General features: G+C 36.6%; 1 protein-coding gene across 1 annotated transcript; it reads right to left on the bottom strand.

The window, feature by feature from the left end:
• Positions 1-6,581: 6,581 nt before the first annotated feature.
• Positions 6,582-8,505, bottom strand: LOC149195725 (protein STRICTOSIDINE SYNTHASE-LIKE 6-like). Its single transcript, XM_089405414.1, has 5 exons — positions 8,025-8,505; positions 7,890-7,957; positions 7,485-7,721; positions 7,258-7,390; positions 6,582-6,992 (listed from the first exon to the last, which is right to left on the bottom strand). Exons 1-5 carry the CDS (start codon positions 8,406-8,408, stop codon positions 6,708-6,710), a joined length of 1,107 nt encoding a protein of 368 aa, XP_089261540.1. The 5' UTR covers positions 8,409-8,505; the 3' UTR covers positions 6,582-6,707.
• Positions 8,506-12,463: the final 3,958 nt, after the last annotated feature.

Below are 12,463 nucleotides of genomic sequence, written 5' to 3'. Positions count from 1 at the left end.
CCCCTCATGAGAAACCTGCAAAAACCATAAACCTAGAACCGCCTGAAGACCCTTTTTTGATAAACCATCTGCCTGTTGATTTAGGGACCTGTTGATGTGATGAATGGAGGCTCCCTCTGATCTATTCCATAAAAATTTGATCCTGTCTAACCACCCAATGAGCTGAGGCTTAATAATGTTATTCTTACTAAGCACACAATCCACCATAACCTTCGAATCTCCAAAGATGGAGACCTCCTATAGATTAAGAAAGAGACAGAAATGTAGAAGGCCAGCAAGGGCCATCGCCTCAGCTTTGCTGTTGGATCCTCTCCCCCCATTCCAGTAAATGAGAAATTGGCTATTTTCATTTACCCAGATGATGACCCCACATCCACATTGACCTCCCTGTTCAGCTCCATCGAAAAAAGCCCTTGGCATAGACGACAACTTCTGAGGGATCTCATTACCATTCTGTTTCGGCTGCTTGGAAGGGCTCTGTGGGATTGATTCATAGATGGAAGTAATGATGGAGAAGATTTCCAGAAAAGGGGAAGCATTATTATTGAAAATAAAATTATTTCGCCACTTCCAGATACTCCAAAAAGTTATGATGAAAACTGATCTCCATGACTTTTTTTGAATACTGCTCCATAAGAACGCTTCCGAAATAGAGGTGTGAGACATATGCTGGATTCCATAGCATTCCTCCAGCGCTTTCCAAAGTTGACGAGATTTCTTGCAATCTAGAAAAAGGTGGAAGTTGTTCTCCTCTACAGACCTGCAAATGGGGCAGACACCAGGACCCTGCCATCCACGTTTCCTTAAGTTTTCCCAAGAGAGATTTCTATTGTGGAAAGACAACCAAGAGAAAAAAATCATTTTTGAAGGGCAGTCTGATTTCCAAAAGATGTGCGGGAATGAAGGCCTGAGGAGAGGTTGCTTAAGGCCGATCAAGTCTTGATAAACATCTTTTACATGAACATAAGACAAACCCTTTGAGTTTTTCCACATGAGACAGTCTTGATCCTCCGAGCGAAAGATTCCGCAATTTCTAAGACAGACTCTGATATGATCCCATTGTATAGCAATATCAATCGGCATCCCCAGACTATCATCTTCCTTCCAAAGAGGGATCGGACCCTGCCAACTTGCGATTAGGCTGTCCCAATAAAACAAACCTTTCCTGTGAAGAAAATTCAGTAATGGATCATGGACCTCGATCACCTCAGCGCCACTCATAAATTGATCTCTCCCAATGAGAATTCTTTTTCCGGATTGGAATCGCCAGGTTAAATTTTCCAGGAAAAATTTCCCGATCTTTCGGAGGCTTAACCAAATTGGAGATCCTATAGAGCCAGAATGACAGATCCTTCTTTCTCAAGTATTTCTTCCGAACTATATTGCTCCACGGACCATTTTCGAAGATGCCTCTCCACAGGATTTTACATGTTGTGTTCTATTCAGATTCGTGTGTTAATTTGGCTGCCCACGATGGCTTCTATTTATTGACCAAGTCATAGGACTGTTAGTGTCGTTGTATTTTCCACAGTTCTGTATGCATCAAATGGACCCTTTTATAATTTCGGTACAACTGGTTTTGTTCAATTGCACAACATTGTTCTGGTGGTTCTAATCTCCTATTTATCCATTTGATCAAGACTCTAATGCCTCAGATTTATTCGGTTACCCGACGACCTAGCAGATAATGGGTTGTGGGTGGATATGGAATTTGCAGATCCTGTTCATCTCCCGATTGCGGCTTAGTCTAACTGGTACCGACCGTTGGTCTCAAGCAACCTTCTGTTGTTATTCTGAGACCGGTTTCTTTGTGTGGGAAACAGATTCAATTGATTATAACACCGCTCTAGCATTATGGCTCCTTCACTTGTTATCTACATGCGTAAATTTCCACTTTGCAGACTAAACACTGTTTCACAAGGAAATGAATATGATTTACTTATTATTCTTTTCAGCGTTCATTTTATTTAATATTAATCTGTGTTGTTCTTGCACATGTAACTGGTTGTTTTTCTTATGTTAGGGGATTAATCCCAAATTTTTGCATAAACTAACATGCTCCTTCATTTGTGTTTTAAGGAACAAAAGCTTACTGTCCACTACACATTTTTTCTAGATAACTAATTATGTTCTCTACAGAAACATACAACACTGGTCACTGTTATTTCTTCTTAACAAATGATATGAATAATTGGTTTTCTTTCATTTTTCCTCAGTTAGAGTCACCAATTTGTAACACAGTAACACAACAAAACAGTGACGTAAATTGCATCAATTATACCAACCAGACCCAGGAAGTCTCTCCTCCCATCCTTGAGACCGGCAATGATGTCTAGTCTCCCTTCGAGCTTCCACTCATCCAGAAAATATAGGTTCAAATCCCAAGTCGTCTAATCTCCAAACCTCAGGACTCCTGGTCCAGTTTAGAGTTCCAACTTGCAAGGATCTACCAAGGATTCCTCTGGCCCAAGTCCAACTCAAGAACAAGGAAGTCTCTCCTCCCAACTTTAAGACCAGCAATGACATTCAGTCTCCCCTTGAGCTTCCACTCATCCAAATAATATAGGTTGAAATCCCAAGACATCTAATCTCCAAACCTTAGGACCCCCGGTCCACTTTAGAGTCCCAACTTGTAAGGATCTACCAAGGATTCCACTGGCCCAAGTCCAGCTCAAGTATTCCTCATAACATCAGTACTCTGCTTCTAGCTCAAGTATTCCTCATAACATCAATACTCTGCTCACCTGCACAATGTCCTGACACATCAGTGCTCTGCTCACCTGCACAATGTCCTGTCCTGTGTTAGGTTTTCCTATCCTTTCACTCTTCTCCTCTCGTTCCTCTGGCTCTCCCTCCATTTCCAAAAAAAGAAGACAAATACTTCCTTGGAACTATCCTTTTCTAAGGAGGAAATGAGACTCAATTGACCTAACTGTCTGGAGAGTTTTCTTTATTCAGTTATACATATATCAACTTTTCTCTTTAATACTAAAGAAACTTTTCTTTTTAATACTCAAGAACTTTACCAAGTCTGAGTCTCTACATTTATTTGGTCTTCTACTTAGGTAGAAATTAGTTCCAAAGTTTATAAAAAAGTAAATAATGTCAAGGTTAAAACATAATTTCATGAACAATCTTACTGGTGTCACACCATTTAATTTTTCATTTTTCAAAATATTTCCAAAATGTAATTTTAGTTTCATTGGAGAGATTAAAAAGAAAAAAACCAGGGTTGCTTGTGAAAATATTTTCTAAAATCGGTAGTCAATTTAATTTTTCATAATATTTCCAAACCAGGGTTGCTTGTGAAAATATTTTCTAAAATCGGTAGTCAATTTAATTTTTCATAATATTTCCAAAATTTTATAATAAGGTAAATAATGTTAGGGTTAAAACATAGTCTTACGAGTGTCACACCATTTAATTTTTCAAAATATTTCCAAAATCACTAATTTTAATTTCATTGGAGAGATTAAAAAGAAAAAAAACCAGGCTTGCTTGTGAAAATATTTTCCAAAATCGGTAGTGAATTTAATTTTTCATAATATTTCCAAAATCTGCAGTCCAGTTAATTTATAGAGTGAATTCAATTTTTGAATATATTCCCAAAATATGCAGTCTAGGTAATTTCAGCCGGAGAGATTACAAGAAGCCAAAAGAAAAAAACCAAGCTTGCTTGTGAAAATATTTTCCAAAATCTCTAGTTGATTTAATTTATATTTTAGAATATTCTCAAATTTTGATTTTAGTGGAAGAAATTCAAAGATCGAAAAAAAACAAAACAAAACAAAACAAAAAAAGTTGTAAAAATATTCTCCAAAATAGTTTAACATAATCTTTAGGTGGGGAGGAATAACAACCTCTACAGGGATTAAAATTTGAAAAGAGGCTTGCCCAAATCCCCATATTATGTATGCAATAAATTTAATTTCTAGGTTCATGCAATGTCTAAATAAGATTCATTTTAGAGCAACAAAAAGAATTTTAAGATATCTCCATGGAGAAAGTAATTTTAGCATTTGGTACACTTCAATAAATAATTTTGTGTTGGTTGATTTTGATTTCTTGATGACGGAAAAAATACTTTAAGTTTTCAATCTCAGATCAAGTATATTCAAAGAAACAACTAATTATTTTCTTTATCTTGTTAGAAAATCAAATTATTTGTGGTAGCATTAGCAACATGTGAAATAATTTGGTTTAAGAGAATCTTGACAAAATACAAGAGCAACAAGATGCTATAACTATTTATTGTGGTAACATGTCTACAATTTCCATAAATAAATACCAGTGGTGCATAGTTGTACCAAACATATTGATATCAAGCAACATTTTACAAGAGAGTTTTGTGTAAAAGGAAGAATTGAAATAAAGTTTTGTAAAATAGATCATCTACTTGCTCATATCTTCACCAAAGTACTGCCAGGAGAGAGGATCCATTGCATAACAAGTTTTTTGGAATCATATCATTAAGCACTACGAAGGAGTGTCGAAGATAATGCTTAATTTTTATTATTGCAATATGTAATTTCCCATATATTTCTATAACATTATAAACGAATTGAGTATTCACAAATTAAATTACGGGTAGTGAGAAGTAGTCTCAAATGATTAGTTAAACAAATATAGCAACTTCTATAATTGTATAAATCTAAAGACTATATATGAATGTATCACTTGTTCAGTGAAGAAAATGAAGAAATATTTTCAAGCGTTTATTTCTTTAATGTTTTTCTCCAATGTTTGTACTCTTTATTGTGTTTTAGTAACTATATTTGTCTCCTCGTAATTGAACATTACTTTTACAAGATGAGGGCCCTTTTGAGTGAATGGGACCTATGGCATTAATTTGTGCTCACCACTTGAAAATATCAATAGAAGATTCAACTTCATGACCTTGTTTACTTGTATATCATTAGAATATTCAACTTCATGACCTTGCTTACTTGCAATTGTGTGGACATTGGCATGAGAACACTTGTGTAGCATAAATTTTGTTGAAGGTAAATTGTGAAAATATTTTGATGGTTGAAAAAGGTAGAGGTGCCTTGAAGGTAAATTGTGAAAATATTTTGATGGTTGAAAAAGGTCGAGGTGCCTTGTTGAGAGGATAATCCTTGAAAGGAACTTCATTGCACTCGATTTTCTTTGAAGATTGATCACTAATAACAAATAAAAAGTAAATTAGCCTTTTTGACACATTGAAAAGAACCTCCAAATGGCTCAGCTATTTAACTATGTGCTATCGGTGCATGCACTCTTACCATGAGTGGCGTTAGCACTCTTGTTGGGTCTATTACCAAAAAGTCTTCAGGTGAGAAATAGTAAATACTTCCCTTTCCTTAATTCACTTACAAATTACTCCAACACATAACTAATATTTAAAGAATTACAAGCAACATACTTATTTACTATTTCGCAATTACACATTACCTTTTTATCCATTCACTATATTACAATTAAGCATTACCCCTTTACTCAAATTATACAAATTAAACAATTTAAACCTTCACATCTAATTATATCAATAAATTTTAATAAATTATCCCATCATTAAATTTTAATAAATTATGGTAAAACATCCTTCAAGCTTTTAACAACTTTTTCCGCTGTGATAGTAAATCGCATTCACTGAGCGAAGCTTCTGAATCAAATTCTCGAAGTATGAAGTATGTTGTTTGACTGTCGACGTGCTGCTTACTGGACTTATTACACCAAACCTATGTTCCTATATTATTTTTGTTTTTTAAAATAAATATTTACACAGAATTACAATGACTTATTGTTCAAATATACTGGCATTAGAAAAAGAAAGATTATTGTTGGATGAATTTTTTTAGTATCATTGGATGAGAAATTTCAATTTGAGATTTTTGGTATATTTTTTTATTTAATTTGTTTAAATTAGGGTAATAATGTTTTGGAATAATAAGTTTGAGTTGAAAAAACAATAAACAAATTTTGTATGTTTAGAGAATCTCGAATTGAATTATTAAATTTGAATTGAAGTATTTTAAAACTTGATAGATAAGAACTATTAAACAAATATTTGACTTCAATCTTATTATCAAATATAACTTAAATAAAACTAATGGTTAAAAACATGTGTTTCCTATAAAACAAACAAAAAAATTCCTATACAGTAATTTATTTATAGACTAATTTATTTATGAAAACATTTTCTAAAATCTACAACACTCAATTAATTTATTTTCAAAATTTCAAAGAAAAAATTACGACAAAATATTTTCCAAATCCTACCATTCATTTAATTTTTCAAAAAATTCTCGAATTCTACATTACTTTAATTTCACCTGAAAAACGTGTAAAAGTTTACACAAAAAAACATACTAATATTTAAGGAATTGCAAGTAACATGCTTGCCTATATCAGCAGGTATATCAGCTCTGACTTCTACAGATTTCAGTTATAATATATTTATTTTAATCGTCGGCAAATGCTAAAGCTATTGTGTAAAAAAATAAATGATAGTAAATGTGAAATTTCGAAGTGCTTGCAACTTATATAAAAACAAGCGTTGCAAATCCCCATACATCTCTGAAATCGTAAGGGTGACTCCCTATCAATTTAATATTCTCAGCTTTGAAAATAGGCTTTGCAAGTCCCAATAAACCTGAGGATATGATCCATTGGTTAAATACGGAAATTTGGTCTCCACATGTCCTATGTATACCTGACACCCAATTTTAATTAATTGGTATCTCTTGCGTGAGAGGAACACGTCCAATGTAATCCAGAGTAAGAGATACAAAGTACAGAGAGTCTCTCCTCTTCAATCCTGTATTTATTTCATTTTTCGAATTCGGATCCGAGTACAGCGCGATGGGATTGCCCACCTCATTCACTGCCAAAACACCTGGTTCATTAATTATAGCATCGAAGACTACACGTGGGGACAATGTCGTCATCAGAGCCAACACGTGCCTCACAGATGGGAACTTCGTTGCCATCCTCCAGATTAAGGTTCGGCTCTGTCAAAAACCCACCCACGCTAATTTCATATATCAAGGAACAGAGAACCAGAGAAACAGCAATAAGTTTTTTGTAATCTAAGTAATAACTGATTTCTATGTTTAATGGTTAGGTGAGAGGTTTAGTTCCCATAAATTTTATGAATTTTATGATGTAATTCAAACAGCTATGAAACCTAAAAAAATACTCCAAACACCACCATTTCTTTAAATGTAAAAAAAACCAACAATTATTGAACTGTGTACTACAGTGACAGAACATTACCGTCGGAACTCCGATCCAAAAGGTGCCGTTCCCGTCACAGTGGATGTTATCTGGAAGTCCAGGGAGATTGTCAATGAAAGATTCGACTGTGCCCTTCTCTGGCCCCTCTAACCAGTACTTCTGGCAGCGATACCTGTAGTGAAAAACAAGGCACCGCTCAATTGCCGTACATGATCTGGATCTTTCCTTACAGAAATAATTAATGATTGAGTGCAAGGCATACATACAGTGAAGTTTCACAGAAGACGAGGAAGTCCTGTTTGGCAGAGAGGGCCACTCCGTTGGGGAAGTAAAGATCTGTGAGAAGTACGCTCGTTCTCTTCGTGGAGGGCTCGTATTTGAGCAACCGGCCGTGTGGTCGGTACTCCAAGATATCAAATAAGTGTTCATGGAAGCCATATTTATATGAGGCATCTGTGAAATAAACTGCCCCTTCTCTGCTTGCATCCACTCCGTCTGCAAATCTTTAATGATATAACCATGGAATGTAGTTATGATTACTTGAAGAATTCCTTGAGTCTACTGGTCTGTGCTAACTGATTTATACCTAATATGATTCACATATATAAAAAAAGCATAGAGCTAGGATTTTAAAATAACTTGTTCATAATCATGATGCTCAAAAACATTACTTGAATTTCAACCCATCTGCTTCATCTGTCAGAATCTCCACATGGTCTTCCGTCACATTTAGCAGACCCTGCAACACATAATGAAAATGGAATAAATTGAAGATGAGAAAATGCAGAAACGATGATAGGGCTCACCTGAGAAGGCTCGCAGACTAATAATTCTCCGTGGCTGCCAAAAGCGAGGCCCAGAGGACGACCTCCAACATATGTCCAGTTCTCCACACGAACATCAAGGTTATCAAGAAAGGAGATTCGCTTTATCCACCCATCTCCACAACCAGTATACAGTCTGCCTTGAGAATCAAACACCAGATCTTCTGGGTTGGGGATGAGTCCAGATCCAAGCTTGTGGGCGTTCTGCAGCCTCTTGTTGTGGGCGAACACACCAAGTCTTTGGGGAGGATAAGGAAGGTCGATGTTTGCTGCATCGATTGGAGAATTTCTGAGGAGAGCCGTCCAAGCTGCCGCTAAAGCTATGGATAGCGCAGCCGCTACCACTGCAATGGTGGGATTTGCCATCACATAAGAGAGGGCGAAGACTGTGGAACAGAGAGTACGGAGGCTACATATAGATCGTCACATGTGAACGACTAGTAGAGGAGAGGGATAAAAGCTTCACACGTTGCAAAACATGGAATCCAATCGTAAAGTGAAGTTTCCATAAATGTCTTATACAAACGTTTGAGTTATCAAAAGCCAATGTCCTTTACTGACTTATCATCCCCCAGGTTGAAATTTAGCCAAAATGTGGCCCCCACTATTGTAGAGAGGTCGGCGAGATATCTCTGGAAATATTGTAGAAAGGTTGTCGACATACGGCATAAAGGTTATCTCTGGAAATAGGAAATTACATATAACCTAAGTTCTAAGTTCTAGCTATGTAACCACAATTCATATGCCTTTCTACAACATTATATTACATATGTTTTCTACAAGATTACAACTTAATTTTTCTCAATGAGAGAGATAAAATCTTTTGTCACTTATTTTATCTGGGTGTTAGACACCTCTAGCCACTACTTTTTGGGTGTTAGACACCTTTGGCCACCACTTCCTTCAACCGACTCCCCACCACTTTCGCCCACCGGACACCTCTCATCGCCTCCCTTACACCAACCTTCTCCACACTGCTTCACCCGCATAACATTTTTTGCTCCCCACCACTTCCACCCACTGGACACCTCTCACTATCTCCCTTCAACGAACTTGTGACAACCCTTGGTTAATTTTCCCTATTGTACAATATTTAAAACCATTTTATTATACTAAAACTGGGTGACATACTGGGACACAGATTTCAGAGCTTTAGGAGGGAGATTTCTTAAGGAATCCTAGTTGTTTTAAATGTCAATGATGGACACTAACTAGGAGTGCTTTTAATGGGTTGATTGTGTTTTAATTGGTTAGAAAAATAAGAACGATTCCATGCTGCTCTTGGGCAAGTCCACAAGTAAAAGAGCATACAAAATTAAATGGTTGAATGGGTCATGCTGGCAACGAGGCTTGTGATGGGTCGAACACACGACAAGAGGGGATTGCACTGGCAAGAACAAAGAAGGTCGAGGACAACTATCAGGAAGTGGTGTAAGGAGTTGGCATAACAACATCCCCATGACTACACTCCACAACAAAACCAGGTCGAAGGCTGGAAGGAGGGAGAGAAGAGTGGAAGGCACACGACAACATGTGGGAGATAGGGTTTTAACAATAATAGTGGAAGCAATGGGAAAATCACTTCTTGAGGAAGACAAGGAAAAAAGAAGGATTCATTCATTCAAGAAGAAGGGGGGAAGGAGTGAGCAAGAAAATAAGGGGAGAAATCACAAATTGGTTCAGGAAGAACCCAGCTAGAGAGAGAGAATTTCAAAAGGAGGAACATAGAGAGAGAGAGAGAGCACTAGCTTGACTAAGCACTGATTAACCCACCAAGAGTGCCTTACCTTGTGCGCTAATGAACCTACTGGACAGACAATGCTTGTTTAGTTGATGAAACATTCCATGTTGTGCTCTCCTCCTGTGACTGAGAAGTGGCTTGCCTAAGGTCTCATGAACCCACCAAGTTTGGCTTGTCTAAGGGCTGATGAATCCACTGGAAAACTTTTGGACTGATGAACCTATTGGCCAAAAAATAGCTTGTTTAGTTAATGAACCTTCCCATGTTGAGCTCTACTCCTATACATAACTAAATATTAAAGTGACTTTAACTAATCTTTAGGTGGGGGGTATATCAGCTCTGACTTTTACCGATTTCAGTTATAAAATATTTATTTTAATTGTGAGCAAATGGTAAAGTTATTGTTTAATTTTTAATTTTTATAGTAAATGTGAAATTTCGAAGTGCGTGCAACTCATATGAAAACAAACGTTGCAAATCCCAGACATTTCTGAAATCGGTAAAGGTGACTCCCTATCAATTTAACATTCTCAGGTGAGCTTTGAAATTTGAAAATAGGGTTTGCAAGTCCCAATAAACCTGAGGATATGGTCGGTTTCCACATTTGTTATGACTATGTATAGCTGAGACCCCATTTAGTTCTGAAATCCAATTTTAATTTGTGAGAGGAACACGTCCAATGTAATCCAGAGCAAGAGATCCATAGTACAGAGAGTCTCCCCTCTTCAATCCTTTATTTATTTGATTTTTCGAATTCGGATTGGAGTACAGCGCAATCGGGTCGCCCATCTCATTAACAGCCAAAACACCTGGTTCATCAACCATAGCATCTATGACTGCACCTGGAGCCAATCTCGCCATTAGAGCCAACACGTGTCTTATAGACGGGAACTTCGTTGCAATTGTCCAGGTTAAGGTTCGGGTTTGTGAAAAATCCACTCACTCTATTATCATCATATCTCAAGGAACACAGAACCAGCGGTAAACCTAATGTAACTAAGCAAGATGAGAACACCTTCACAAAGGATTTCTTCAGAGATGGTGAAGGTCCTCTATGAAGAGAGGAATACCAGGTTGCAAGGGGAAAGTTCCAAACTTCCCAAAGGAAAAGACTTTTTAGGAGGAGTTAATGGAAAAGGAAGTAATGGAAATGGAGACAAACTTCCACCCTTTTCACCATTTTTTTCATCTTTTTCTTTACAAGCATCTCCACCCTCTTCCACTAACACGACCCTTACTCATACCCATCATCATACTTCAAAATAAATCACCTTTTTTAAAACTTGATGTTAAATTTGAGCTACTCATGTATAAGGGTGAAGTGAATGCAGAGAAGTTTGATAATTGGATTCATCAATTAGAGGTTTATAGATGAATTCAAAACCTTCAAGAGGATGACATAAAGATTCAGTTAGCTTATTTGAGAATGGAGGGTGCAGCACTATTATGGTGGGAACCAAAGACCCAAAAGAAGATTAAAAAAAATGGTAAGATCTCAATTTCTTGGAATGATTTCATTGCTGCAATCAAAAGACAATACTACCGTCTAGCTTAGATGTAGAAAGGCATCATGAATTGGCAGAACTTTAGACAACTTAAAAGTCAAAATGTGCAAGATTACACCCAAGAATTCAGAAAAAGGTTTTTGATGTTAGGTGTAAATTTGCAATCACAGGACACATTGCTGAAGTACATAGGGGGTTTACACAGTTACCTTAGGGATACTATCTTAATATTTAATCCCAATAATCTAGACAATGTGTGTGTGCAAGCCACTCATCTTGAGGCAAGAGGGAAAAATACCCCAGAAAAAGGTAGTAAAAAGCCATTTAAAGGTAAAGAGAAAGAAAAGGGTTTCAAGGGAAAGAAAAATGCATCCATCAAAAAAGAAGGAGAGAGTTACATGCAAACATTGTTCCAGAGAGGGTCATGATGAAGCTCATTGTTGAAAGCTTCCATCCGAAATGAGACCAAAGAAAAACAATAACAAGGGAAAACAAAGGACAACTGCAACCACTCAATAGGATTTGGGATCCAATTTAGGTGATGAAACTAAAATCACAGCCATGGAGTTAAAAGGAAAATAATCCATTGCCAGCACTAATTCTTCAGGCTCGCAAAATGAAACTCCAAACAGAAAGAGGAGAATAGAACTTTTTCACATAAGGGTGATGTCAAAACACAACAAGATTGATACACTTTTCGATAGTGGCTCTCAAGCCAACCTTATCTTTGAAAACATTGTCAAAAGTTTAAACTTGGAAACTATTCCACATCATAAACCGTATCCACTTGGATGGGTGTGTGACATTGCGAAATGCAGGTTACTAGAAAGTGTAAACTGAAATTAGCTATTACTGCAAATTTCATAGATGATGTGGAGCTTGATAGTGTGACGTTAGATATCTGTGGCTTAGTTTTGGGCAGCTAGTAATTTTATGACAGAAAAGCTATCTTCCATAGACATGAAAATAAATATCATTTATTCAAAGATGGATTAGAATATATTGTGAGAGCTCATAGCGAGAAAATAAATCTTTCGCTTTTTAACGCTGGGCAGATGAAAAGACTAGTGAATTCAAGCACGAATTTTATGCTTCTCATGATCAAACCCAAGAATGATGTTGATAATGAATCTTTTAAAGGTTGTGATTCGAATTTGAAATCTGAATTGGTTGAC

Source organism: Pinus tabuliformis, chromosome 2_2 (genome assembly GCF_031772625.1).
Source record: "Pinus tabuliformis cultivar Carrire ecotype Pingquan chromosome 2_2, CPIR1, whole genome shotgun sequence".
Lineage (NCBI taxonomy): Eukaryota > Viridiplantae > Streptophyta > Pinopsida > Pinales > Pinaceae > Pinus > Pinus tabuliformis.
The sequence above is the reverse complement of the archived record's forward strand: the minus strand, read 5'-3'. Positions and strand labels throughout refer to the sequence as shown.

What these genes read in the sequence shown, in the direction of transcription:
- LOC149195725 (XM_089405414.1), bottom strand. Translation starts at nt 8,408, where the DNA reads ATGGCAAATCCCACCATTGCAGTGGTAGCGGCTGCGCTATCCATAGCT. An exon ending in GCAGATGGGTTGAAATTCAA is followed by an intron (nt 7,722 to 7,889) that starts GTAATGTTTTTG and finishes ATATCATTAAAG; the next exon opens with ATTTGCAGACGGAGTGGATG. An exon ending in GTCTTCTGTGAAACTTCACT is followed by an intron (nt 7,391 to 7,484) that starts GTATGTATGCCT and finishes TTTTCACTACAG; the next exon opens with GTATCGCTGCCAGAAGTACT.